The following is a 27,567-nucleotide window of genomic DNA, read 5'->3' as shown; positions in this document are numbered from 1 at the left end:
GTTCATCTCTCTGGGTCTGGGTTACCTCACTCAGGATGTTTTTTTCTAGTTCCATCCATTTGCATGCAAATTACAAGATATCATTGTTTTGTTTTGTTTTACTGCCTAGTAGTACTCCAGTGTGTAAATATACCACATTTTCCTTATCCATTCTTCGGTTGAGGGGCATCTAGGTTGTTTCCAGGTTCTGGCTGTTACAAATAATGCTGCTATGAACATAGTTAAACAAATGTCCTTGTAGTATGATTGAGCATCCTTTGAGTATATGCCCAAGACTGGTATTGCTGAGTCCTGATGTAGGTTGATTCCCAATTTTCTGAGAAACCACCATACTGATTTCCAGAGTGGTTGTACAAGTGTGCATTCCTACCAACAATGGAGGAGTGTTCCCCTTACTCTGCATCCTCTCCAGCATAAGATATAATTGGTATTTTTTATCTTAACCATTCTGACTGGTGTAAGATGGTATCTCAGAGTTATTTTTGAATTGCATTTCATGAATGGCTAAGGATATCGAACATTTCCTTCAGAGTCTTTCAGTCATTTGAGATTCTTCTGTAGAAAATTCTCTGTTTAGTTTTGTGCCCCATTTTTAATTGAATTATTTGGAATTTTGATGTCTAATTTCTTGAATTCTTTATTTGTTTTGGAGATCAGTCCTCTGTCTGATGTGGGATTGGTGAAGATCTTTTCCCATTCAGTAGGCTGCCTTTTTGTCTTATTGACTGTGTCCTTTGCTTTACAGAAGCTTCCCAGCTTCTGGAGGTCATACTTATTTATTTTGCTCTCAGTATCTGTGCTACTGGTATTATAATTAGGAAGTGGTCTCCTGTGCCCAAGCATTGAAGGCAACTTTCCACTTTCTCTTCTATCAGGTTCAGTGTGGTCACATTTATATTGAGGTCTTTAACCCATTTTGACTTGAGTTTTGTGCATGGTGATAGATATGGATCTATTTTCATTCTTCTACAGGTTGACATCCAGTTATGCCAGCACCATTTGTTGAAGATCCTTTTTTTCCATTGTATAGTTTTAGCTTCATTGTAAAAAAAAATAGGTGTCATAGATGTGTGGACTAATATCCAGTTCTTTGATTTGATTCCATTGGTCAACCTCTCTGTTTTTATTGCCAATACCAAGCTGTTTTCATTACTGTAGCTCTATGATAGAGTTTCATGTCAGAGATGACATTGCCTCTGGAAGTTCCTTTATTGTACAGGATTGTTTTGGCTATCTTTTTTTTGTTTTTCCATATGAAATTGATTATTGTTCTTTCAAAGTCTGTGAAGAATCATATTGGGATTTTGATGGGGATTGCCTTGAATCTATAGATTGCTTTTGGTAGATTGCTGTTTTTATTATGTTGATCCTGCCTATCCAAAAGCATGGGAGATCTTTCCATTTTCTGGTATTGTCAGTTTCTTTCTTCAAAGACTTAAGGTTCTTGAAGCACAGGTCTTTCATTTCTTTGGTTAATGTTACCTCAAGATATTTTATGTTATTTGTGGCTATTGTGAAGAGTGACATTTCTCTGACTTCTTTCTCAGCATCTTCATCATTTGTATATAGGAGGGCTGGCTACTGTTTTTTTTTAAGTTGATCTTGTATCCTGCCACATTACTGAGGGTATTTATCATCTGCAGGAATTCCCTGGTAGAGTTTTTGGGGTCACTTATGTATAATATATCATCTGCAAATAGCGAAAGGTTGACTTTTTCCTTTCCAATTTGAATCCCCTTGGTCTCCTTTTGTTGTCTTATTGCTCTTGCCAGAATTTCTTCAAGAACTATGTTGAATAGATATGGAGAGAGTGGACAGCCTTGTCTTATTCCTGATTTTAGTGGAATCTCTTTGAGTTTCTCTCCATTTAATTTGATGTTTGCTGCCAACTTGCTGTATACTGCATTTATTATATTTAGATATGTTCCTTGTATCCTTGATCTCTCCAAGACCTTTATCATGAAGGGGTGTTGGATTTTGTCAAATGCTTTTTCAGCATCTAATGAGATAATCACATGTTTTTTTCTTTCAGTTTATTTATATGGTGAATTACATTGATAGATTTTCATATGTTGAACCATCCCTGCATCTCTTGGATGAAGCCAACTTTATCATGGTGGATGATTTTTTGATGTGTTCTTGAAATTGCTTTGCCAGTGTTTTATTGAGGATTTTTGCATCAGTGTTCATGAGGGAAACTGGCCTGTAATTTTCTTTCTTCGTTGAGCCTTTATGTGGTTTGCATATAAGGGTAAGTGTGTCTTCATAAAATGAATTTGGCAATTTGTGTCCTTCTGTTTCTATTTTGTGGAATTTGAGGAGTGTTGGAATTATCTCTTCTTTAAAAGTCTGGTAGAATTCTGCACCAAAACCATCTATTTGGCCCTGAGTTGGGGTGGGGACTTTTAATGACCATTTCTATTTCCTTAGGGGTTATAGGTCTGCCTTAGTTAGGGTTTCTATTGCTGTGACAAAACACCATCCAAAAGTCAGGTTGGGAGGAAAGGATTTATTTGGCTTACACTTCAGCACTGCTCATCACTGAAGGAAATTAGACAGGAACTCAAACAGGGCAGGATCCCTGAGCCAGGAGCTGATGCAGAGGCCATGGAGGAGAGCAGTTTGCTTCCCATGGCTTGCTCAGCCTACCTTTTTATAGAACCCAAGACCAGCAGCCCAGAGATGGCACCACCCCACAATAGGCTGGGCCTCTCCCGTTAATCTCTAAATGAGAAAATGCCTTACAGCTGGATCTCATGGAGGCATTTCCTCAGCTGAGGCTCCTTCCTCTGATGACTCCAGCTTGTGCCAAGTTGACACACAAAACCACCCAGTACGAGGTCTAATTAGGCTGTTTATCTGGTCTTACTTTAACTTTGGTAAGAGGTATCTAGTGAGAAAACTTTTCATTTCTTTTAGATTTGTCCAATTTTGTGAAATACATGTTTTATTAAATATGGCCTAATGACTCTTTGGATTTCCTCAGTGTCTGTTGTTATAGCCCTCTCTTTACTTCTGATTTTGTTAATTTTAATATTCTCCCTTTGCCTTTTAGTTAGTTCACATAAAGGTTTGTCTATCTTGTTGATTTTCTCAACTCTTTCTTTCATCTACTCTTTGGTTGTTCTCTTTGTTTCTATTTTACTGATTTCAACCCTCAGTTTGATCATCTCCTGACGTCTACTCCTCTTGGATAAGCCTGCTTCTTTTGGTCTGGAGTTTTCAGGTGTGCTGTTAGGTCCCTACTGTAAGATCTCTCGAGTTTCTTTATGAAAGCTCTCCCAGTGCTGTGAACTTTCCTTTTAGGACTGCTTTCATTGTGCCCCATAGGTTTGGGTATGTTGTGCATCCATTTTCATTGGATTCTATTTAATTTCTTTATTTCTTCCTTGACCCACTGTTGATTCAGTAGTGAGTTGCTCAGCTTTCATGAGATTGTCGGCTTTCTGCTGTTTCTGTTGTTGAAATCTAGCTTTAATCCATCGTGCTCTGATAAGGAACAAGGGGTTATTTCAATTTTCTTTCATCTGTTGAGACTTGCTTTGTGACCAACTATATGGTCAGTTTTGGGGAATATTGTGTGAGATGCTGAGAAGAATATATATTTTTTGTGTTTCGGTGAAATGTTCTGTAGATATCTCCTAGGTCCATTTGAGTCATAACAACTGTTAGCTCCATTATTTCCCTGTTTAGTTTTTGTCTGGATGACCTGTCCATTGGTGAGAGTGGGGTATTGAAGTCTCCAACTTTTTTGTTTGTCTTTCCCCCAATTTCTTTAAGAGATTTTTTTTATCTCCTCTTTAAGGACCTCTTTATAAATTGCTTTTAAGTTCATTTTCTTTTTTAAATTAAATTTATTTTTTTTAAAAAACCAATCTTTTCTCATTTTACATGCCTATCCCAGTTTCCATTCCCTCTCCTACTTTGCCTCCTCCACAATCCCCCCACCCCAAGCCCCCATCCACTCCTCAGAGAGGGTAAGGCTTCCCAACTAGAGTCAATTAAGTCTGACACTTCACTGTGAGGCAGGACCAAGGCCCCCCCCCATATATAATCTGAATAAGGTCTCCTTATAAAGAGAATGGGCTCCATTCTCCATCCGAAAAGCCAGTGGCTGCACAGACTGCCCAAGCCACACAACTGTCACCCGCATTCAGGTGGCCTAGTTAAGTCCTGTGCAGGTTCCACTGCTATGAGTCCAGGGTCAGTGACTGTTTCCGTGATCAAGTAAGCTGTTTCAGTGGATGTCCTTATTATGGTCGTGACCCCTTCACTTGTATTATCGCTCTTCACTCTCTTTGACTGGACTCTGGAACCTCGGTACAGTGCTTAGCTGTGGATCTCTGCATCTGCTTCCATCAGACGCTGGATGAAGGCCCTATGATGACAATTAGGGTCGTCATCAATCTGCTTACAAGGGAAGGCCAGTTCAGACTCCTTCTCCACTATTGCCTAGGGTCTTAGCTGGGATCATTCTTGTGAATTTCTGAGGATTTCCCTAGTACCAGGTTTCTCTCTAGTCCCATAATGGCTCCCTCAATCAAGCTATCTCTTTCCTTGTTCTCCCTCTCTGTTCTTCCCCCATCTTAACCATCCCATTCCCTCATGTTCTCCACCTCCCTCCTTCTCCCCTCCCCCTCCCCTTGTACTCTTCCCCCCCACCAATTTTCTCAGAAGATCTTGTCTATGGATCCCCCTGGGAAGGTCGTTTTTTTGTGTTTCAACTGTGTTGAGTTGTTCAGTTCTTGCTGCCCCAGGATAGCTGTGCTCTGGTGGTGCTCTATTGCCCCTTCTGTTGTTGATTGTGTTCTTACACTGGCATTTAGGCATCTGGGTTGGGGATGATTGTAAGTCTAGGTGTTAGTTCCTGAGTTTGTCTTTGTTGAGTTGGGCATTTTGTTCCTTGGTTTCTGTTTTCTCTCTGGTCTTCTGGCCTAAGTGACCAGGGGGTTCTGGTCCAGTAGGGTGTCTCCAGGGGGAGTTTTGTGGCTTGCAAGACCTTTGGCGTTTTGAGTGTTTACTTTGCCTCTGGGGTTCCTAGTGTAGTGTGGCTTCCTGCATGGTAGAAGTTTTGTGCTGAGGTTGTGGGCTGGGATATGGGGCTCAGGGGAGGGGATACAGTTGGAGGCTGTTAGCTGGCTTATGGGCAGCGTTTTACCATGAGTCCCTAGTATTCACTTGACCTCAGGTAAGGCAGAAGTGTTCTGCTGATGCTGTAGGACCAGAATATTGAGCCCAGAGGAAGGAGTGCAGTCTAGGGCTGTGTTAGCAGGGAGTTGAGCCCAGAGAGAGGAGTGCCGTCTGGGGCTGTGTTAGCAGGGAATGGGTGATGTCTTACATGGACTCCCTGGGATCCACTTGGCCTCCGGGAAAGCTGTCAGGGTTGTGGACTGGAATACGGGGCCAAGGGTATTGTTGAGGGATGCTGGGAGGGCTTTAAGGAGTGTTAGTGAGCTCCACTAGTGTTTTGACAGATATTTCCTTGAATTCCAGGGGCTTCTCCCAGATCTGCATCTTGGTTCTAGGCTGAGACCCCCTACAACACTGTAGTCAAGCCCAAGGTGGGATGGACCCTAGCGGTGAATTTTCTAGTACATAGATGCTTGTAGACGCTCTCGGTTCTCAAGGACACCTCCTCCGGCCCCTCCCCCAGGTCTCAGATGGTTTACAGGAGGCTTTCCAGCTGTGTTCCTTGCTCCAGGAGTCTGTGATCTCTAGAAGCATTTATAAGCGGTGCAAGCTGCTCTTCCGGCCCCAGTTCCAAGTCAAGCAGAACAGAAGCGACTGTGTCACCTTAGTACATGCTGGCAGGTCAGAACACACGCGCACGGTGCCCTTTACCCACCATCTGCTTGCTCTTCCTGGGTGTAGGGAGATGGAGGAGGCAGGACCCTGGTGCTCAGTGCCTGATCTGCCAGTACACAAGTACAGACCTGTGACACTGTTTTAGAGATGGAGTCTTCTTGATGCTTTGCTTTATTTCTGGAAAATGGACAATTTTCCAGAGCCCCGGGCCAAGTCATTTTAGGCAGTGTCTTGATTTTACTCTGACCATGGCATTTCTGTGGAATAAGGAGTGCAAAGTTTTCCAGTATGCCATTTTTGTTGACTGGCTAATTCCTTCTAAAGATTATAAAAATAAAAAATTATGAATCTGGGTAAATAAATAAATAAGGCCTAAACTTCTGGTGTCTACCCAGCTTCTGCTGCTGGCAGGCATGGGCGCCTCAGAAATTTGGTCAGAGAGAAGCCTGTCTTAGAGTTTTTATTTTGCTGTGGAGAGACACCATGACCACAGCAACCCTTATAAAGAAGATATTTAATTGGAGTGGCTCGCTTACGGTTTCAGAGATTCGGTCCATTGTCATCGTAGTGGGAACATAGCGGCAGACATGGTAGGCAGACATGGTACTGGAGGAGTAGCTGAGAGTCCTACATCTTGCAGGCAACAGGAAATCGACAGAGACACTGAGAAGCATCCCGAGCATAGGAAACCTCAGAGCCCACCCCTACAGTGACACACTTCCTCCAACAAGGCCACACCTACTCCAACAAGGCCACACCTCCTAACAGTGTCACTCCCTGTGAAATTGTAGGGGTGGGTCATTTAGATTCAGACTACCACTTTTGTTTTGTTTTGTTTTGTTTTGTTTTGTTTTGTTTTTGGTTTAAAAAAAAAACAGACTAGCACTTTTGATTTTGTAGCAGACAACAGTCAAGGGAGAGACGCATCACTACTCACAGTTCTGAGGACCAGTGATTGAGTGCTCAGCCCTAAACAGGACGTCTAGATCACCACCCACTCCTAAGGCCCAGGGAAGGTTGTGGAAGAGGAGAAGGCAAAATGTTAGAGTCAAAGGAATGGAAGGAATGCCGGGAGATGCTGTCTGCTAGACACAGCATGGCTCCCACACTCGTGAGCTCGCAATGGCTGTCCGTGGTTATCTGCACCAGATCCAGGCAGCCAAAATTCCGGCACAGAGGCAGAAAGTAGAGCTATTGACAGTTATAGCACCTGAGGGAGGGAGAATCATTCTTCTTTGAGAGCATGGCCACTCGTTAGCTTCCCGTGATCCAATGGATGCTACACACCCATGCAGGCATTAACTGGACTTAATGGGTAATCAGGAAATAAAAAAAGACATGTTGAGGGGTGTGGTAAGGGGATTAGAGGGGAGAATCAGGAGTAGATATGATTAAATTTCATTGTTTATATATATGAAACTCTTAAAAATATTAAATAAATAAATAAACGGGATGAAAGGGAAAATCTTTCCTATAGAAGAAAGCCAACAAGAAAAGGGGAAGGATCAGAAAATCCTGGTGGGTGCTACTCAGGCAAAGCCAGAAAGGACATTGATAGGCCCCACATATCCCCAGACACTTCTACATTCCGGGGGAGCAACTTCTCAGTGAGGAAACCGTGAGCCAAGTGACATAATCCAAATGTCCCAGTGACCGTCTGGATGGAGTGGGGGGGGCACCCCTGGACTTGAGAAGGAGGGAAGATCAGGCTGAACTCATGCCCCCTAACACAGAGAGCCAGATCTTGGGGTCCTATGCAAAACCCTCCACCCCTCAAAAGATCAAGGTTCAGAAACACAGAAGCAGAGCTGGAGAGGTGGCTCGGGGGTTAGGATCATGTACTGCTCCTGCCGAGGACCTGAGTTTAGTTTCACCCATGTAGGGCAGCTCACAACCACCTATAACCCCAGTCGTGGGGAATCCGATGCCTCTGGCCTTCAACAAAAAGAAAGAAGAAACAGAGTAGCGCTGAGGACAGATCCCAGGTCGAAGGAACTACGCACAGGCACTTCTGACTCTAGTCATGAGTCAATGACCTTTACAAACTCAGCCACAGCGGCTGGGGGAATGGCTCAAAGCCTTGTAAAGACTCTCAGCAATGGGGTAGCCTGGCCCTAGCATGGATGAGCAGGTTGGGGTGTGGGGTACAGAGGACAAGATGAGAGGCTCCATATGGGAGTGAGCAGCTACAGTGACAAATGAAGCCACGGTGGAAGGTCTGAATGGTGGCATTGTGGTCAAGTGAGCTCCTCTGGTGTGACCCCTGTCCTGTTTCCAGGAATACACACCCGTATCTACAAGGTGAAGGGGCACACGTCTTAAACTCTGGTGGTTTAGAAAGAAGGACAATTATGTACAAAGAGAGTGTGTGTAAGCAAAAGGTGACGCATGCGGCAAGGCACGCATGGGCGAACCCAAGGAGGGAGCACACGGGAGCTCTTGGTTCTATTTTTGCAACACACCTGGAAATTCAAAAATCCCATCAGGATTAAAAAGTCCCTCAGAACGTACAGTGCTGGCTGTGATTTGAAGAACAGGTGGATAGAAGAACAGAAAGGGGCAGCCTCAGACCTCACCTGGACATGAATGCCCAGGTGAGATGTAGACAGGGCCAGGGAGAAAGTGGGGTCTCAGAAAAGGAGGGGGATATGTCTCCAGGCTGACATCCAGGAGTGGATGGTGCTGGAGTCTGAGGCAGTTAAAGGATGGGGCAGGTGTTCCAGGCGTCCTAGCTACGGCCTAGTGCCCCTTCCCATTCCCAGCATGCCTACCCAGGGCCAAGGCCACCTCTGACCCCAATGGGCAGATTGCAACATGTGTGGGGTTGGTGTGGAGGAAAAAGTGAGAAGCAGCCCCCCGCTACTGGGTTTGCTCAGGATTAGGCAGATTGAGGGAAGCAAACAAGAGTAGAACCTCAATGTCCTGTCCCTGAACAGAGATGCCAAGTGGACAAACAGGCCCTTCCCTCCCCTCCAGGAACCCCGATGTTGACTTGCTACCCGCGAGGTTTACTGAGAGGCCAGTGATCTCCTCACGCTATGGCCCTGTGCTGAGAGAGATGTCTGGTACAAAAGCCAGCTGTATACCCACACCCAGGCTGCACTGGCCTCTCCCCAACAAGCTCATACCACCTAGTCTCGGGGCCCCTGTGGTGACTGAGCTATGGAAGCCCCAACCCAACCAAAGGACACACCCCATGCAGGTCTGGGCACTGGGAAAGGGAAGGCATAGCCGTCTTGCACAACTGGTCTCTTGTCAGAGACATGGGTCGAGAGAACTCCACTATCATGTTCAGATGCTCCCTGTCCCAGGGCCCTCTCATGTCCCCCATAGCAGGGAAGGGGCGAGGAAAAGAAGCACATTGCCTGTGAGCTCATGCTCCCAGGGACACAAGGTCAGAGCTGCCTGAGGCCAGTGTGTTCTGAGCTGTCACCAGTGTCGTCATGAGAAAGCCAAAAGGATACAACGGATACCTGAAGGGATGACTTAGCCACAGGGTCTCTTGCCCAGACAGTTCAGACTCCTGTATCTGGAGAGGGGCTGCCAGCGGAATCCCAGAGATGATCACCTCAGAGCTACTGCCACGTCCCTCCTTGAGAAGAGGAGAAATTGTGTTACTGTCTGAGGAGTGGAGGGAGTTCCTTCCTGCGGGGCCCAGACTGCCCAGGTGAGCCTGAGCATCCACATCCACACATCAGCCTGAGACCTGCAGGTATGACCAAACACATCCCCACATGCAAACAAGTGAAGAAGAATTTGCAAACCAGCCCAGTCATCACTGCAGAGATGTTTTGGAGGTGTGGATGCAATCTCAGGACAGCTGTTTAACATCCCAGGTTTCAGGGAGCTGCCAGGGACTTCCTAAGATAACACAGGCTCTGGTCCCACCAGGGCTGCCTTTGCAGGGAAAGGAACTTGGGGCCTAAAGTGCATTCTGAGTACATGGTTTCTATACTGGGGTCCTTCTTCCCAGGTCCCCCAGGGCTCACAGCAGGAAAGGGAGTCTCAGAGGTGCTCATTAAGGCCCGAGAGCTGCCTGCTGAAGACAGGCACAGCTTCAGACTGCGAGAGTTTTTGGGCAGAGGTCAGTAGGAAACCGATGTAGTCACAGAGGAAACCCCAGACCTGGCTTCATGTTGAGCAAGGCTGGGTGGGGAGGGAGCTGCCCCCATCCTGGTATTACTGGCTGGGGTACAGGAAGAAATCTGATTCCAGAAGCGACAGGAACATCTGATTGTCCCATCCCCCTACTGTGTTTCAGTACGTGAGGTAAGGCGTCCCTATTCCCTGAGAAATGTCAGAGGTGTGGTCTCTGGGGGGCTAGCCCACTCTTCAGCACAGCCGAGGTGCTCTCTGGGTGGGAGGATGAGAACGGAGCCAGGGTGTGGGTACAGTGAGGCTGTCCTGGCAGGTGCCCTTAGATACTTCTGCCACCCTCAGTGTCCCCAGCTCAGACCTCTAAGGCCCGAACCCTTTGTACTCTTAGATGGGGAAATGGGCTGAGACACCATGGAAGGATATCGTCAGGTGGGCCTGAGCTGGGCACAGGCTTGGGGACCTGCTGATGGTCACAGAACCCCTTGCCTTGAAGGAAGATGGGTTTACACTTGGCTATGTTGGCTGTGATCTGTCCTGGGGACATTTGCATGCTGATACTCTCCCTGACAATCCCATCAGGTCCCAGAAATTCAGAACTCAGTAGTGGGGTCTCAGGGGCAGACCTAAGTGTAGTGCTGTATCCCCACTTCTGGACATAGGCATAGCCTCAAGTGCCAACCCTTCATTATCTTAACCTTTGGAAGACCACAGATCCGCTGGTGTTAGGCAATGGGACTGAGGAGGTCTTTCTCCTCTGACCCTCTGTGGGCCACCATCCCCTCTCAGCTTTGTGCTGCTCCCTCTTGCCCACAGACAGCTAGACTGGGGTTCCCTTTCCACTCTGCCTTCCCAGGACAGTCACAGGGAACTGGCCTCAGACTAAGCAGGTTTCCCACTGTAGGTGAAAGCAAGGTGCTGGGGGTATTGGATGAGGGGTCAGGAGCCTACCCTGCCCTCTGTCTATCCTGTTCTCAACTTGGAAGCTCCCAAAACATGGAGGGCAGAACTAAACTTTGTGCCTCCTACAAAGCTCCTAAAGTTAGTTCTTCTCAAGACCTCGTGGCCTCTGGAGCAGCTGGGCAGCCCAGGTCTATGGGGCCTCATTCAAATATGTTTTCTTGCCCTGTTCCGTGTAAAGTCCAGGGTGTGGGGTCAAGGGGCTACCCCTGCGGTCAGGGTGTAGACTACCAAGGTGTGTGGGGGCCCCCATCCCGCTCTTCAGCTCTTTCCAGAAACAGTGCATTGCACAACTTGGCTGAGGCTGTGGTGGGCAGGGTGTGCAGGTAAAGAAGGTAAACCACTCCCACCCAGAGGCACGCGATCTGGTTGCTTCCTGCCAGCACACCTGCCATGGTTCTAAGCAGAAGTGACGCAGACGGAGGACCTCGGCCTACGGGTACTCCGAGAGCTAGGGGATTAGTCACCCCCGCACTACCCACTCTGAGAGGAAGAGGCGGCTCTCTAGATACCTGATCCTCTCCAGGGGCAATGACACTGATTAGAGCCTGGCAGCCACTGAGAGGTCAGTGAGGTGAGCCAGGCGGCCAAGCAGACCTGCAGAGCTAGTGAGCCTCAGGGTTCACGCAAAGGGTCACAGGGTCTCGGCCAGGGAGTGGCCGTGTCAGCACTGCCCGTGGATAGGAGTCAGGCTTTGAGGCAGCCCACACCACTGAAAGTAAATAGCCCAAGCAAGTAGAGAGGCTATAGGACTCACCTAGAAGTTTGGAACTCCTAAAAGCACACAGGCAGGACTTGTATGCCTGAAACCCAATGCCAGGAAATATTGTGAGACCGGCCATTAGGCCAAAACCCTTTGTGACCTAGGGACCCGATAGGGATTGGGTATCTCTGGTGACCCCTGATTTCCTAATCTTGAAGACTACACTAAGGCAGAAAGGACCTGAAGGTGCCTTAGGGACCAGCCCAAGTCTTACTGGCAGAGCAGGCAGACAGATGGAAGGACTGTGGTTCTCCAGCTGAACCCAAAGCTTGCCTGTCCAGTGGGAATGCTTGGGAAGAACTGAAGGGCTGTCCTTACCCTCTCCTCCAGACCCTGGAGCCCCAAGATCCCGGGAAATGCCTGTCCCCTCTAGCACTTCAGTTCTACTTTGGGCTGTTCTCAGGGAACAGTCCACCCAAGAACAAAAGCCCAGATCCAGAACACTACAAAGGCACAGAGCTGAGCTTGCACCACCTTATGGCGGCTTTGAGAAACACAACTGAACTCCCAAAGCAGGTTTCCCAACAGGCCATGAAGGGTTGCAGGCACCTGGGCCCCAGACCAGACTGACTGAGCCTGGTTCTTGTATCTGAGGCAGCATAAAATAGAAGCAATGGGCATTGGATTCGTGGAGGCTGGGTTTGGATGCAGGAGTCCGGACTCCCGTGTACACTAGGCTGGCCACCAGAATGCTGCCTTGGTGGGTGAGACAAAGACCTGGATGTGGGAACTGTGTTCTTCCCTCATGCCACACCAGAGACATTTGGACAGTCTGAACACACCCCACAGGTGTCCAGTGACTGCAGGTCTGAAAGACCCTTGCCTGAGCCCCAGGATCCTTCCGGCCATCCAACAAGGTCTGTTTATCTCCTGCCCTGCCAAGAGATAGCTCAGTCTCCAAGCAAATGTCTGGGTTCAAAAGGCATATAACACCCCCCCCCCCAGTGCCTGCTCTGGGGATGCTCGCCCTGCATTCCCCATGAGCCGGCTCTTGATGAGGTCTGGAGCTCCTGAGCACTGGAGTGTGGAATGTGCTTGATCCTGGGCTGCCCATGGGCTACTCAGGCCTCACTTCAGGCCTCTCTCTCTCTCTCTCTCTGGACAGCAGGGTATCTAGACTTGCTTGACTCAGCCTGGTCACCACCAGGTCCCTTTCATTCATTCCTACATTCATGTACATCCTCATTCACCCAATCATCTGTTCACCCACTTGGCCACTCGTGCCTTCGTCCACTCATCCACTCACCCACTTGGCCACCCATGCCTTCGTCCACCCACACATTAGTCCACTTGTTAATTCATTTATCCATTGGCTCGTTCATGAGTCTGCTCATCCATTTACTTGCGTATTCAATCATTTATCCTCCCTAGGTCACTTCGCTCTCCACTCAATCACTGTGCACTCATCCACTGCCTCCGTCATCCAAGCACTTCCTCACTCACTAATTCTATCAGTCACTCATTCACTAATCTCCTCAGCCACTAGTTCATTCACTCATTCACTCACTCATTCATTCTCTCCCTCATTGTCCTCTCCCAGGATGCTTCTGACTCTGAGCTTCATCCAGGCTCCAGTTAGCCCCTGTGTAGCTATTGTCACCGTTAGGACATATCCTCCCAGCAAGTAGAGGCCGAGAACTCCCCAGTGGCCCTCACCAGGCTGGCACGCCCCTAGTGAACAGCCTGAAGGATAAGACCCCCCTGAAGTCCAGGCCTGTCCTATATCTATGGACATGTTTTAAAAATAATACACACACAGAGATAATTCACAAATGCTCTGACTGTATTTATAAAACAAATTGGCCATTTCCTGAAAGGGGGCACAGGTACAGGGCTGAGGTGAGAGTGAGGCCAAGCAGGTGATACCGCATGCAAGTGACTCCTTCATGGGACCCTTTGGTGACACTGAAGTTCTTTCCAAAGGAGCCCGGTGCCCGTATGCTCCTAATCGGTGGATAGGACTGCTCCCACCCCAAGGACAGCTGGGGTCCATGTCCCTCCTGAAGAGGAAGTGGTGGGCAGGCAGAAGGTCTGGAATTCAAGCCACTTGAACAAGCAGCAAGTGTCCTTCTGGCCTCGGGAGGACTTTGGGTGGTGTGTTGGGACAGCAGTGCCGCTCAGCTCTGGGAAAGCCCAAGCACCTCCTTGCTGGCCCTGAGTGCTTACTGCTGACCGTGTCCCTTACTTTCCTGGGACTTGAACTCTGATTCTGAGGACTCTGGGTAGCTCGTGTCACCTGGAGCATGGCACCGCTGGCCCAGGCAGCCGCACTTCTCAACCTGGGTGTAGCTGAAGGTGCGGCTGGAGCCGTCGTCACAGTGCAGAGTCACATTCCTCTGCGAGATCTGCAGCTCCTGGCAGCACTCACACTTGTGCTCCACAGTGTTGGCCTCCAGGGAGTACCTGTGAATAGATCTGCTCAGCGCCCAGCCCTGCGGGCCGCTGCGTACGCCTTCCACAGGCTCTGCAACGCAAACGGCGTGCACAGTGCCGAGCTCCCGAGGTCTTTGTCACCCTGTGTTCAAAACCCTATCACTCTCATTTGCCAGTTCCCTGAGGGGCAAAAGTTTCTGCCACAGCTGCCCTTGGCCACCAGGTGTCCTATGTCTGCAGCCAGATGCACAGCAGGTCATTGCTGTGGGGACTGGGGCTTTCGTAGGTCTGAGATATTTCAGCAAACAGAAATCCTGCTTCAAAAGTAGTCAGTATAGCCCAAACCCTGCTGACGCCACCTTGGGATGCTCAAGTTATCATAACAGTCTCCTCCAGTGCCCCTTTTCTCCCTCTCCTGGTTCTGTCCCTCCCTGCCCTGCTTCTGGACCTCGATGCACCAGACACCCCACCCCACTCCACCCCACCACCAATTGCTTCTCTGAACCTGCCCCCTGAGGCTCCCTGGGGTTCGTACATGGAGGTGCTGTCCCCGCAGTTGCCCAGGCAGTAGGAGAGGCTCACTGGCCCCTCGGAGCTGCAGTTTTGCTGACGGATGATCTGCTGTCTTTGGTGTACCGCGCATTCTGGGAGGACAGGAAGTAAGGCAGAGAGAGGGTCAGTGTCTGCTCAGTCATTTCCTGGGTGCCCCAGGCTGGGATCAACTCCTTCCTTGTCAAATCCTCCACTTACTCTGCTGGGTGTTGGGACAGTCATAGCAGCAACCATCTTCTCTCAGCTGAGCCTGGCCCTGTGCCAACAATGGGCCATTGTGAATGGCAGGAGCAATGAGGCATCCAGAAATGGAGGAACGAGACATGAGGCCAAATGCAAACAAGAGCGGAAACCCCCTCTACTGGAGGGGATAAGCCTCACGGCCATGCAGCACCAGCTTCCCCTCATCCAAGGTCAGCTGCCACCTTGGCTGCAGTGGAAAACCCCAAACTTACCAGTGGACAGTTGATCTTGGGGCACTCCATCTTCATTGTCACGACCGTGAGTGTATCTTGGAAATTCTCACACTTATGAGTCACACAGTTGTTCCCAGGTTCTGGCCAGGACTCACCAGGCTGAAAGGAGGCCCAGTCTGCATAGTGAGTGCCCAGCCTCTGTCTCCCCACTGCCTACTATCTTCCAGGGAGAGACCAGGCCTATATCCGCCAGAGATGGCTTCTCAAGTGCCCCCCAAGGTTCCAGGACCCTGCCTAGTCAGCCTGGAGTCCCCAGGATCCTATCTCATCATCCCTGAGCCCCCAGGATTAAGGCCACTCAGGGTCCAGTGCCCCCAGGACCCTGTTTGCTCGGTCCAAATGCTGTCTGTTTCACGCTCTCTATACCCCGGCCTGGGACTGTGCGTAGTTCCTTGGAGAGCATGGTGACTTTGCCCCAGCCTGTGTGGAGCCTCGCAGAGCCGGTGGTCTGTTGCTTCTGTCCTCTATTCCCCTCTCTGAGGTAACCTATCTTAGTCCCAGGTACTCACAAGGTAATAGGAGACAGAGCTGTTGCTGTGTTTAAAGGAGCAGGCCTTCGGCACACACCGCCCACAACACTGTCCTGGCTCGGGCTGGTACTCGGAGCCCTGCAGGAAGAATAGTATGCTGCCTAGGTTCAGGCCATTGGCACCCGGTGATGAGAGCAGGGATGGGGCCAGTGCTCACCTTAGGACATTGGGTATTGCAGAACTCATTCTTACAGTTGACCACAAAGACATCTGAATGGGGATTGCTGGGCGCCTGACACACGCATGTTTCACATAGACTGGAGGAGATCACAGCACCGGGCTGGGAAGAGTCAGGGCTGGGCATTAGTGGGCTCAAGCTGAGAAGAGATCTGCCCTGTACACTGACTGGCCAGTTGCTCTGGCTGCCCACCAAGCTGACCCATTCTCTAGGAAATGATCCTTACCTCATCGTGAAGAGACCATAAATCAGGTGCTGTCACAGGGCAGAGCTTATAACTATGTCTCTATGTCAGGGGACCCAAGATACTACATACTTGGGGAATTGGTGTGGGGAAAGGACAGCTGGGGGAAACGAGGTGCTGGCATCCCCCGTATGACACCAGGGAGCAGAGAACTGATAGAAATCCTGATGTATCCAGACACCAGGTATTGGCGGCTGCAATGATCCTGGGGCCAACCTTAACTGCGCTGCTCTGAACTACATCCACAGAGGTTTGTGTCATTGGTCTGGGCAGGAGCTCTGTGCCAGGGACAAGAGTGGCTCAAGAGCTCCTCAGCTTCTCAGACCCCCAGCTATGCTCCAAAGGGTTGGTGGAGAGCCCCAAATGGGAAGCTCAGTCCCTGCAGGTTATAGGCCTGAGCACCACTGGTTCCTACCTGATATAGAGTCCCGTTGACTTCACAGCCCTTCTGACCTGTCCAAAAGACATACTGGCTGTAGCCTGGGCCTTGCGAGGACACAGCCTGACTCTTACTTACATCGATAAGTTCTGCTGTTAGATGCTGGAGCACCTCGGGCTTCCTTCCCACAAGGGCTCCACCCCAAGCAACAACCCATCTCCCACCATCAGCGCCTTCATCTGGCCGGTCCTTCTGGGAAATTCCAGGTATAGGTGTGGCTTGGTGGAAGGGTCAGGGACACTCACTGCTGCAGTTTTGTCGTGGGCAGCAAGCTCCTTCCTCGTAGACGACCAGCAGGCTAGAATTCTCCGGGCAGTTCAGAGGAGGAGGGCAGTAGCTGGAGTTGCAGACTGTGGGTAGAGAAAGCTGTCAGGGGCTGGGCTTGCCCTGCTTCTTTTCTGCTCCGACGGTCTACCCCACCACAGGATGTCATGACGGTCCCCAGGACCCCAGAAACAGGCTCTGGTCAGGCGGGGCAGAGGAGTCTCCACTACACACACCTAAAGAACACCTGCTAGGGCGTTACCAGACAGGACACAGCAGGGTCCCTATACTCAAGCAACGTGTAAACCCTGGGAAGCGAGGTTTCTATTCCCTTCCTCCTGGGACTGTGTACACAGAGCTGGCTGCTGACTGGTACACCTATGGCTCCTCAGGAGATTGTCCTACCTATGGGTACGGGGACAGAAGCAAAGGCTTACCACAGCTGAACTGGGAACAACACTGGCCAGCCTGCAGGGCTTCGGGCACTGGCACAAAGCCAGGCTCTGGACAGGTGGTCTGGGGACAGGACTTCCTTTGGCAGGTCAGCGTGCCCCCCTTACAGACACAGTCCTGGCAATCGATGCTGATGCTATGGCCCGGCTGTGGAGGAATGGTACGTGAACCTGACCTCTGAGGGAGCCACTCAGCCCAAGGGCAGCTACAGCCAAGCCTCAGAGTCAGGCCCCACATGTGCTGAGAAGGCTGTGCTGCAAGCCTCGGGGAGGGGGCTCCAGGAGCGCCAGGTCTGAGACGCTGAAGGCCAGGCACAGAGGCCAGGAGCAGAGGGGGGAAGAAGGGCTTTGTTTGGTGAGCAGCCCTTCCCCTCCATCCTAACACAACTCTTCAGGATAGGAGGAGGCCTGGGGAAGAACAGGGCTGACCAGTCCTCATGGGTCACCCAGCAGCTCCAGAACACAGGCAGGGCAGCCCCAGAGAAGATCTTCCCAGATCCTGTTCGGACACCAGCTCTCTCCCTGCCTTTATCTGGCCTTTGGCACACTGCAAAAGCCCCAGCTCGCACTGCCCTTGTTTCCAGGACCTCCTGCCTCAGGCTCTGTGCCCCTGCCGCAAACCACCATCATCCATACCTACCTCCACAGGTTCTCCATGAGGCCCCAGACACCCTGTAGAGAGAGGTCCTGTCACTCTGGGTGGCCACAGGGATGGGGCAAAACCAGGACCCATGCTGAGTACTATAGTGGGGTCTAGGGTCAAGCCACATCTTGCCCCCCAAGCCCCACCCCCATGCCTATGGGGACGTACATTGGCAGGAAGGCACGCAGACAGAATCATTAGTGCTGAAAAGTGTTGTGTTATCTGGACAGAAGCAGCCCTCTGAGAAGGAGCCAGCTTCTTGAAGGATCCTGTAAGAAACAGAATTGATAGGCCCTTCACCCCCAAATAAGAAAGAACCCAGCCTAGGAAAGCCAAGTGCCAGAACCAGACACGCAGGGGTTGTCAGCCCTGGGAGCAGATTGCGGACACTTACAAGCTGGTGCTGATGTCATCGTTCCTATAGCAGTAGTGAGGGTTAGTTGGGCCACACGGCTTGTATACTTGGTTATCAGAACAGGTGAATGCTGTGTGGAGAGAGAGCCACCCCTGAGAAGCCATTTCAAGGCCTCACTTTTGGGACCCTCCAAGCCCCAGCTGCTGCTGAGTGCTGATACCCACTCAGAAGCCTTCAGTATCTATCTACAACCTGCCCTCCACCTCCACCCCACCCCCAGGTCCGTATGCTTGTCCAAGACAGCTGGCACCCCAGGCCCTAAATCCACAGACACCTCGATTCAGATAATCCCCCTTTCCTGAAAACAAACCCACAGCCTGGAGCTTTTCCCTCTAGGGAAGACTAGATTTGAGGCTCCAAGTCCTCATCCTTTCCCAGGCTGTCTGCCTAGTGCCTCTAAGTTCTCACAAAAGAGGACAGGAAGGTGGCCCAGGCTAGACACTCACGACAGGTGTTGTTGGTGTGGCTTCTCCAGGGGATGCACTGGCCTTTGGCGGCACAGAGTGTCGCGTAGAGCTCCAGGCTTGAGCACACCACCTCCCAGTCCACGCCGTGGCAGGCGTCGAACAAGCAGCCTTCGTAGAACGGCAGGGGAGGGATGACAGGGTGGCAGGACTGGAAGACGCTGTGGGCAAAGACACACGTGACGGTGTGTGCATCCATTCTGCCGGGGTCACCACTCGCAGTGGGGGCTTCCACATCCGTGATACCCCCTCGGAGGTGAGGTTCTAAGAGACTTCGCACCTATGACCCTGTCATCCCGCCTCTGGGTGTGTACCAGGAAAGGTGTCAGCCAGAGCACTGGTCGCTGCAAATCTCTCTCCCCTCAGCCTCCCTTATTCTGCAACACTGTGTGCCGCCCAGGTGCAGGCAGTGACTGCGCTCATAGCAACGAGAGGAACTGACGCAGGACTCCAGAGACGAGTCCACCTGGCCACCGCATTCCAGCAAGATCCCTAGAGACAGTGCCCAGACCCTAGAACAAGGCTACAAGGCTGGTCTCATTATTCTTAGGAGCCTTTTGAGGACCCCACACCTTTTGGCAGATGGGGCCAGCAAGGCTATCACACTTTCTAAAAACTTACTTGCTTAGGATGAGCTGACAGAGTGGTGATGACGGACACGGGGTTGGTGAAGGACTGGGTACCACTGAAGCTGGTGTTGGAGGAGGCCCTTGGCAGGCAGGCTGGTCGGGCACCTTCCAGTGGCCGGCCATCTCAGAACAAGAAGAGGTTACTGCCCCTCCAGGCAGGCGGCACTCGTCCTTCTTGTCGTTGGTGCAAGTGCCTGGCGGGCGAGATGAGGGTCAGCCAGCTGAGCAGCAGAGCTGTGCCCAGTGTACAGAGAAGCCACCATGGAACAAGTAGATGTGAACCACATGTGTGCACAGCCAGAAACCCCTAGGCCCATGGGGAGGCTGCTCCTAATACCCAAACAACATCGAGAGTGGAGCTTACCACACTGGCCCTCTGTGTTGTTGGCGAACAGGTTGAAGGGCACCTCAACAGAGAAGATGAGGCCTGAGAACATGACCTGGACACCAATCTCCTGAATGGTAACGTACATCTTAACACCCACACGGGAGACGACAATGCCATTCTGCTGGAAGCCTGGACTCACTACCTTGTTGTTGAAGATGATCTGGATACAGACAGCAGAAGGATGTTTAGATCCCCGATCCAGACCAAGCCTGCCACAACCCCGTACACACACACCCATGTGCACTCACACCCACACACACAGGCATGCCCACCTGGTTGGTCATGATCCCGTCAACTGGCCTGCGGGTCAGCACCACACGGTCCTGGTGGTACTCCAGGATGATGGACTGTGGGCAGGAAACACTGTCACCCAGGTCACAGAAGTAGTTGTCGATGAGCACACGGAAGGGTCCAAACACAGGCACGATCTGCTGCACCAACACGTATGTGCAGTTATCCAGAAAACTGTAGTAGGTGCCATCAAATGTGATGTAGTGGGGATCACCCCAGCCGCTGCAAACACCTGTGGGCGCCAGGGAGCTTGCCTTATAGCTGGCTCTCATCCAACTGCTCCAGCCCCTCCCCCACAGCCTCCTAATCAGGAACTCTTGAGACCTTTGTACCCTCGTGACACATATGGATGGTCCCTTCAGATACTGCCTGGCCGATCCTTCATAAGCTGCTAGGATTCTGAGACACAGAGAACCCTCCTCTTCTCCCACTGGGCTCTACGGCTCTGGGACTCAGTTCTCTCCACTTGGCATCCCGACATCCCCGATAATGGAAAGTCTTTCCTAGAGTCCTCATTCTCTCCTCCTCTGTCATACGTCCCCCCTTTTGAACCATGTACCCACTCACACTGGCACTGGTAGTGCTGGCAGCAACCGTCCTGGTCATCCACCTTCAGGGGTGGGTAGCCGTTGGCACAAGATGGTGCCTTCATCTCTGGACACTGGCGTGGACTTAGGGAGACGACATTGTTGCCCTCACAGGTGGCTTGGGAGCAATTAGGCATGGGCCAGTTCTCCCCTTTCTGCAGAAACAAAGCCAGCTGTGGGTCTGAGCCCTGGGCCAGGGAATCACCTCAAGGTTCTATAGCCCCATTCCAGCCCCTGTCTTAGCCTCATCCCTGCCAAAGTATGGACCTGGCTACAAGGGACCACAATGTGGAAATGCCCCACCCCTGAGGTTCACCCCTTTCTATGTGTCACTACATCCATGGGATGTACCATCACCTCTGATACCTTCATTCTCATTGGGGGGAGTTTTAACCTTCAGGCCCAACACCCAACTACCCAACTATCAATACCACACTGGTAGAACCAGACACGCAAAGCCGTAAAAAGACTCAGCCCGAAACTCATCCTGTATCAGCTGGGGGTTGCTGATCTTCATGGGAACTTAAGCTGAGGTATAATTGCAAATGCACCGAGGTCTTCACAGTGGCCCTGAGTCTCCAGGAAGGATAGCAGATAGACTTACCATTCTGGGAGGGAACACATTGCACCGATCCCTCTCGGTGACAGGGACGATGGGAGATGTGGAGGTGGACAGAGCTGCTGCAGGGGTCGGCATGGTGGAAGGGCAGTCCTTACTAACCCCTCTGTCCACCTGGCAGGTCAGGTTGCAATAGGCATAGTAACAATGCCCGTCCAGATCTGTCTTATTGTAGATCATAGATCCTGCAAGATCAAGATAAGTGAAGGGTTTGTGGAGGCACTGGGAGAAAAGTCTGCTCCCCAAAGAGTGGTTGCCAAACTAAAGGCTTCCACTCAATGAAAATAGGAAGAGACAAGAAATGTTTGAAGGCGATTGTGGCACGATCTGCCAAATCCAAGAACTTTCACGGAAGAAAATCAAGGAACAGAGTACCTTAGGAAGCTGCATAAAGACACTCCACTTACCGATAGGATATAGTTGGCCTGACACGTTGCACACACAAGGAGTGGTAAAATGTACTGCAGGGCTCGATGATGATAATGGGGACACAGATGAGGGTGACACAAATGGAAATGAGGGCTTGAGGGGTGTGGTCACAGAGGGAGTCCAATAGGTATCAGGGCAGCCTTCAGGCACGCGGCAGCACAGGACTCGCACCTCATAGTTGAGGCACATCCCGGAGATGTCCTGCTGGTCCCGGTTCCTGCACACCAGGCCCACAGTGGGGTCGCACTGCACCACCTGACCCAGTTCCTCCAGTCGCACCTCAGGGTGATTCTTAGCCCTGCATTCCAGCTGTGTGATCTCCTCTGGCTGGTGACAGATGCTCTCTCCCTTCCTCAGGATGTTGCTGTAGGTTTCCAGGTCCCCTCCATGTGGCCCGGGCACCGGGAAGTCAGTGTCAAACCATTTGGTCCAGTTGCACTGGGGCTGGCAGTGGGTGGTCAGTGGGGAGGAAGTCATCCCAGGATGAGGCCCAGCGCCTGAGGTGCTCAGAGGAGCTGAGGTGGCTCTGGTTGCAGGCACAGAGGTGGTGCTGGTTCTTCCCATGGATGTCATGCTGGCTGTATGCTCAGAAGTGGTTGTGGTGTCCCTGGTAGACATGGTGCTGGCTGGTTGCCGAGAGGTGGTTGTGGTGTCTCTGTTGGACACGGTGCTGACTGGCTGCCCAGAGGTGGTTGTGGTGTCTCTGATGGACACGGTGCTAGCTGTATGCCCAGAGGTGGTACTGGTATTTTCTGTAGAGGTTGAACTGGTCTGAGTTTTGAGGGTAGAGCTCACTGCTGCTGTAGAGGGTGAGCTTGTTTGGAGTGTGTCGGTGGTACTTACTGTCTGCTCAGAGGTGGCGCTGGTGCCCTTGGTAGACATGGTGTTGGCTGTGTGCTCAGAAATTGAGCTGGTTTGGGGTTTGGTGGTGGTGCTGACTTTTCCTTTAGATGTTGAACTTGATCCAGGTATGGAGGTGGTGCTGGCTGTCTGCACAGAGGTGGTCCTGGTGTCCCTGGTGAAAATAGTCCTGGCCGTCTGCCCAGCAGTAGTGCTGGATTTTTCTACAAATGGTGAGCTTGTTTGGGGTGTAGAGGTGGTGCTGGCTGTCTGCGCAGAGGTGGTTCTGGTGTCTCTGGTGGAAATGGTCTGCCCAGAGGTGGTGCTGGATTTTTCTATGAAGGATGTGCTTGTTTGGGGTGTGGAGGTGGTCCTGGCTGTCTGCTCAGAGATGGTGCTGGTGTCCTGGGTGGACACTGTACTGACTGTTTGCCCAGAGACTGCACTGGTTCGAGATGTGGAGGTGGTTCTGGCTTGCTGCCCAGAGGTGGTACTGGTTATTTTTGTAGAGGTTGAACTGGTCTGAGTTTTGAGGGTAGAGCTCACTGCTGCTGTAGAGGGTGAGCTTGTTTGGGATGTGGAGGTGGTACTTACTGTCTGCTCTGAGGTGGCGCTGGTGTCCTTGGTGGACATGGTGCTGGCTGGCTGTCCAGAGGTTGTTCTGGAATGTCCTATAAGTGTTGAGCTTGTTTGGGGTTTGAAGGTAGTATTGGCCGAAGGCTCAGAACTTGGTTTGGGTTTAGGTATGGAGGTGGTGCCGGCTGTCTGCACAGAGGTGGTTCTGGTGTCTCTGGTGGAAATGGTCTGTCCAGAGGTGGTGCTGGATTTTTCTATGAAGGGTGAGCTGGTTTGGGGTGTGGAGGTGGTACTGGTTGTCTGCACAGAGGTGGTTCTGGTGTCTCTGGTGGAAATGGTCTGCCCAGAGGTGGTGCTGGATTGTTCTATGAAGGGTGTGCTGGTTTGGGGTGTGGAGGTGGTGCTGGATTGTTCTATGAAGGGTGAGCTGGTTTGGGGTGTGGAGGTGGTGCTGGCTGTCTGCACAATGGTTGTCCTGGTTTGAGGCATGGACGTGCTGATTGCTCTATGAACAGAAGTGGTGCCAGGCACTGAACTGGTGACGGTCTCACCTGGAGAGCCGGCAGGAGTGGCACGTGTGGTCTCAGGGCAGCCTTCAGGCACGCGGCAGCACAGGACTCGCACCTCATAGTTGAGGCACATCCCGGAGATGTCCCGCTGGTCCCGGTTCCTGCACACCAGGCCCACAGTGGGGTCGCACTGCACCACCTGACCCAGTTCCTCCAGCCGCACCTCAGGGTGATTTTCAGCCCTGCATTCCAGCTGTGTGATCTCCTCTGGCTGGTGACAGATGCTCTCTCCCTTCCTCAGGATGTTGCTGTAGGTTTCCAGGTCCCCTCCATGTGGCCCGGGCACTGGGAAGTCAGTGTCAAACCACTTGGTCCAGTTGCACTGGGGCTGGCAGTGGGTGGTCAGTGGGGAGGAAGTCATTCCAGGATGAGGCCCAGGGCTTGTGTTGCTCAGAGGAGCTGAGGTGGTTCTGGTGGCAAGCACAGAGGTGGTGCTGGTTCTTCCCAAGGATGTCGTGCTGGCAGTGTGCTCAGAGGTGGTTGTGGTGTCTCTGATGGACACGGTGCTAGCTGTATGCCCAGAGGTAGTACTGGTATTTTCTGTTAAGGTTGAACTGGTCTGAGTTTTGAGGGTAGAGCTCACTGCTGCTGTAGAGGGTAAGCTTGTTTGGGGTGTGTCGGTGGTACTTGCTGTCTGCTCTGAGGTGGCGCTGGTGCCCTTGGTAGACATGGTGTTGGCTGTGTGCTCAGAAATTGAGCTGGTTTGGGGTTTGGTGGTGGTGCTGACTTTTCCTTTAGATGTTGAACTTGATCCAGGTATGGAGGTGGTGCTGGCTGTCTGCACAGAGGTGGTCCTGGTGTCCCTGGTGAAAATAGTCCTGGCCGTCTGCCCAGCAGTAGTGCTGGATTTTTCTACAAATGGTGAGCTTGTTTGGGGTGTGGAGGTGGTGCTGGCTGTCTGTGCAGAGGTGGTTCTGGTGTCTCTGGAGGAAATGGTCTGCCCAGAGGTGGTGCTGGATTTTTCTATGAAGGATGTGCTTGTTTGGGGTGTGGAGGTGGTCCTGGCTGTCTGCTCAGAGATGGTGCTGGTGTCCCGGGTGGACACTGTACTGACTGTTTGCCCAGAGACTGCACTGGTTCGAGATGTGGAGGTGGTTCTGGCTTGCTGCCCAGAGGTGGTACTGGTTATTTTTGTAGAGGTTGAACTGGTCTGAGTTTTGAGGGTAGAGCTCACTGCTGCTGTAGAGGGTGAGCTTGTTTGGGATGTGGAAGTGGTACTTACTGTCTGCTCTGAGGTGGCGCTGGTGTCCTTGGTGGACATGGTGCTGGCTGGCTGTCCAGAGGTTGTTCTGGAATGTCCTATAAGTGTTGAGCTTGTTTGGGGTTTGAAGGTAGTACTGGCCGAAGGCTCAGAACTTGGTTTGGGTTTAGGTATGGAGGTGGTGCTGGCTGTCTGCCCAGAGGCGGTTTTGGTCTTTCTGGTAGAAATAGTACTGGCCGTCTGCCCAGCGGTAGTGCTAGAATTTTCTATGAAGGGTGGGCTGGTTTGGGGTGTGGATGTGGTCCTGGCTGTCTGCTCAGAGATGGTGCTGGTGTCCCAGGTGGACACTGTACTGACTGTTTGCCCAGAGACTGCACTGGTTCGAGATGTGGAGGTGGTTCTGGCTGGCTGCCCAGAGGTGGTACTGGTTATTTCTGTAGAGGTTGAACTGGTCTGAGTTTTGAGGGTAGAGCTCACTGTTGCTATAGAGGGTGAGCTTGTTTGGGTTGTGGAGGTGGTACTGGTTGTCTGCACAGAGGTGGTTCTGGTGTCTCTGGTGGAAATGGTCTGCCCAGAGGTGGTGCTGGATTGTTCTATGATGGGTGGGCTGGTTTGGGGTGTGGAGGTGGTGCTGGATTGTTCTATGAAGGGTGGGCTGGTTTGGGGTGTGGAGGTGGTGCTGGATTTTTCTATGAAGGGTGAGCTGGTTTGGGGTGTGGAGGTGGTACTGGTTGTCTTCTCAGAGGTGGTTCTGGTGTCTCTGGTGGAAATGGTCTGCCCAGAGGTGGTGCTAGATTGTTCTATGAACGGTGGGCTGGTTTGGGGTGTGGAGGTGGTGCTGGCTGTCTGCACAATGGTTGTCCTGGTTTGAGGCATGGACGTGCTGATTGCTCTATGAACAGAAGTGATGCCAGGCACTGAACTGGTGACGGTCTCACCTGGAGAGCTGGCAGGAGTGGCACGTGTGGTCTCAGGGCAGCCTTCAGGCACACGGCAGCACAGGACTCGCACCTCATAGTTGAGGCACATCCCGGAGATGTCCTGCTGGTCCCAGTTCCTGCACACCAGGCCCACAGTGGGGTCGCACTGCACCACCTGACCCAGATCCTCCAGCCGCACCTCAGGGTGATTTTCAGCCCTGCATTCCAGCTGTGTGATCTCCTCTGGCCGGTGACAGATGCTCTCTCCCTTCCTCAGGATGTTGCTGTAGGTTTCCAGGTCCCCTCCATGTGGCCCGGGCACTGGGAAGTCAGTGTCAAACCACTTGGTCCAGTTGCACTGGGGCTGGCAGTGGGTGGTCACTGGCTGGGTGACCATGGGTGGACTCTCTGTGGCCAAGGTCTTTGTGTGTGTCATTGCTGTGTGAGCACTGGTGTCGGTGGTGGAGGAGGAATGCAAGCTTGTGGTTCCTTTGGTCTTGGTTTTCGTGCTTACTTCATGTGGGGTAGCATGAGTGGCAGCCGAAGCGGTGGAGCACATGTCCACCACTGTGCAACACTGTATCCGGATCTCGTAGTTATAACAAATGGGTGGCAGCTGGTTCTTGTTCAGACAGATCAAGCCTTCCTCTCGGTTGCAGGTTACATCCTGGCCCAGCTCCTCCAGGGGTGTGTTGGGAAAGAACTGAGCCCTGCACTCAACATTACGCGGATTCTCACAGAACTTGTAGCCTCTGGCTCTCAGGTTTAGGAAGCTGTCAAAATCTCCACTGTTTCTGCCGGGCCCAGGGTAGCTGCTATCTATCCAATCAGTCCAACTGCAGTGCTCCTGTTTGCATTCATGGGTAGTCTCCAGAGAAGCCCTGGTGGACCCTGAAGTTGATATGGACACAGATGATGTGGCTGAAGTTGGTTCTGGCGTTGGGCTAGTAGTGGACAGAGTTGTCTTAGTTGTGGTAGAACTAACTGGACCAGGGGTGGAGGGCCTTGGAGCTGATGAAGAAGGATGTGAGGAAGAGGGGGAAAGACCTGGTGCATGGGTAGAGGCACCTGACATCACCGTGCTCTCTGTGTGGTCAGGGGAGGTGACAGGGGCTGAGGAGGTTGTGGTCCCCATTGTCGTTGTCCTGGAGGTTATCAAATGGGTCGTCTGGGTAGGACCACCAGAGGCTGGACAGCTGATGGGGGTGCAGCACAGAATTCTGATCTGGTAGTTGTCACAGAGCCCCGACACCTGATCCTTGTTGTGACAGGTCAGCCCTGCCGTTGTACTGCACTCCACACGCTGCCCTAGGGCGTGAAGCGGCACCTCGGGGGTAGCCTCAGCACGGCAGTCCACTTCCCTGGGCACTTGGCAGATCTGGTAGCCATGGGCACGGAGGTTCTCCAGAGTGTCAAAGTCACCACCGTCAATGCCACGTCCAGGACGGCTGGCATCCATCCAGGGAGACCAGGAGCACTCCTCCTCGCAGCCTGGCGTGGTTAGGGTGGAGGCTGTCGGAGATGCAGTCAAGGTGGAGGCTGTGGCAGGGGTCTCGACAGACAGCATGCTGCTGGTTGTTGGTGCTGCCCTGCTTGGGGACCCTGTGTACACGACACTCAGGGTAGGGCTGGGATGTGTGCTGGGGGGTGGCACTGAGGTCATGACTGTGGACAAAGGTAACAGGAGTCAGCATTAGGGTGTTGGGGCTGGCTACCTAGTCCCTGGTCACATCCTCACTCGGGTCTCATCGCCATGGTTACACTAACTTTGAAAACTGAACACCACAGCCACATCCCTCAGCCTGTCTCAGAACCTACCTCTGGGTGGACAGAAGTACAGTATATTAGGTCTACAAACAAATTAA

General features: G+C 51.7%; 1 protein-coding gene across 1 annotated transcript in view; it reads right to left on the bottom strand.

Annotated features, from left to right (window-relative positions):
- Positions 1–13,785: 13,785 nt before the first annotated feature.
- The window catches only part of Muc5ac (mucin 5AC, oligomeric mucus/gel-forming), a 31,036-nt gene continuing 17,254 nt past the window's right edge, over positions 13,786–27,567 (bottom strand). Inside the window, exons 31-49 of the mRNA XM_075975219.1 lie at positions 21,575–27,367; positions 21,153–21,352; positions 20,529–20,703; positions 19,943–20,193; positions 19,647–19,830; positions 19,275–19,476; positions 18,636–18,814; positions 18,169–18,259; positions 17,943–18,043; positions 17,772–17,803; positions 17,117–17,279; positions 16,661–16,765; positions 16,392–16,429; positions 15,712–15,834; positions 15,534–15,632; positions 15,004–15,123; positions 14,747–14,804; positions 14,532–14,640; positions 13,786–14,026 (exon numbers count right to left, since the gene is read on the bottom strand). Of these exons, the coding sequence (XP_075831334.1) occupies positions 13,786–14,026; positions 14,532–14,640; positions 14,747–14,804; positions 15,004–15,123; positions 15,534–15,632; positions 15,712–15,834; positions 16,392–16,429; positions 16,661–16,765; positions 17,117–17,279; positions 17,772–17,803; positions 17,943–18,043; positions 18,169–18,259; positions 18,636–18,814; positions 19,275–19,476; positions 19,647–19,830; positions 19,943–20,193; positions 20,529–20,703; positions 21,153–21,352; positions 21,575–27,367 (8,264 nt within the window). The remainder of the gene's footprint in view (positions 14,027–14,531; positions 14,641–14,746; positions 14,805–15,003; positions 15,124–15,533; positions 15,633–15,711; positions 15,835–16,391; positions 16,430–16,660; positions 16,766–17,116; positions 17,280–17,771; positions 17,804–17,942; positions 18,044–18,168; positions 18,260–18,635; positions 18,815–19,274; positions 19,477–19,646; positions 19,831–19,942; positions 20,194–20,528; positions 20,704–21,152; positions 21,353–21,574; positions 27,368–27,567) is intronic.

Source organism: Microtus pennsylvanicus, chromosome 5, assembly GCF_037038515.1.
Source record: "Microtus pennsylvanicus isolate mMicPen1 chromosome 5, mMicPen1.hap1, whole genome shotgun sequence".
Classification (NCBI taxonomy): Eukaryota; Metazoa; Chordata; class Mammalia; order Rodentia; family Cricetidae; genus Microtus; species Microtus pennsylvanicus.
This window is presented reverse-complemented; position numbering and strand designations above follow the sequence as displayed.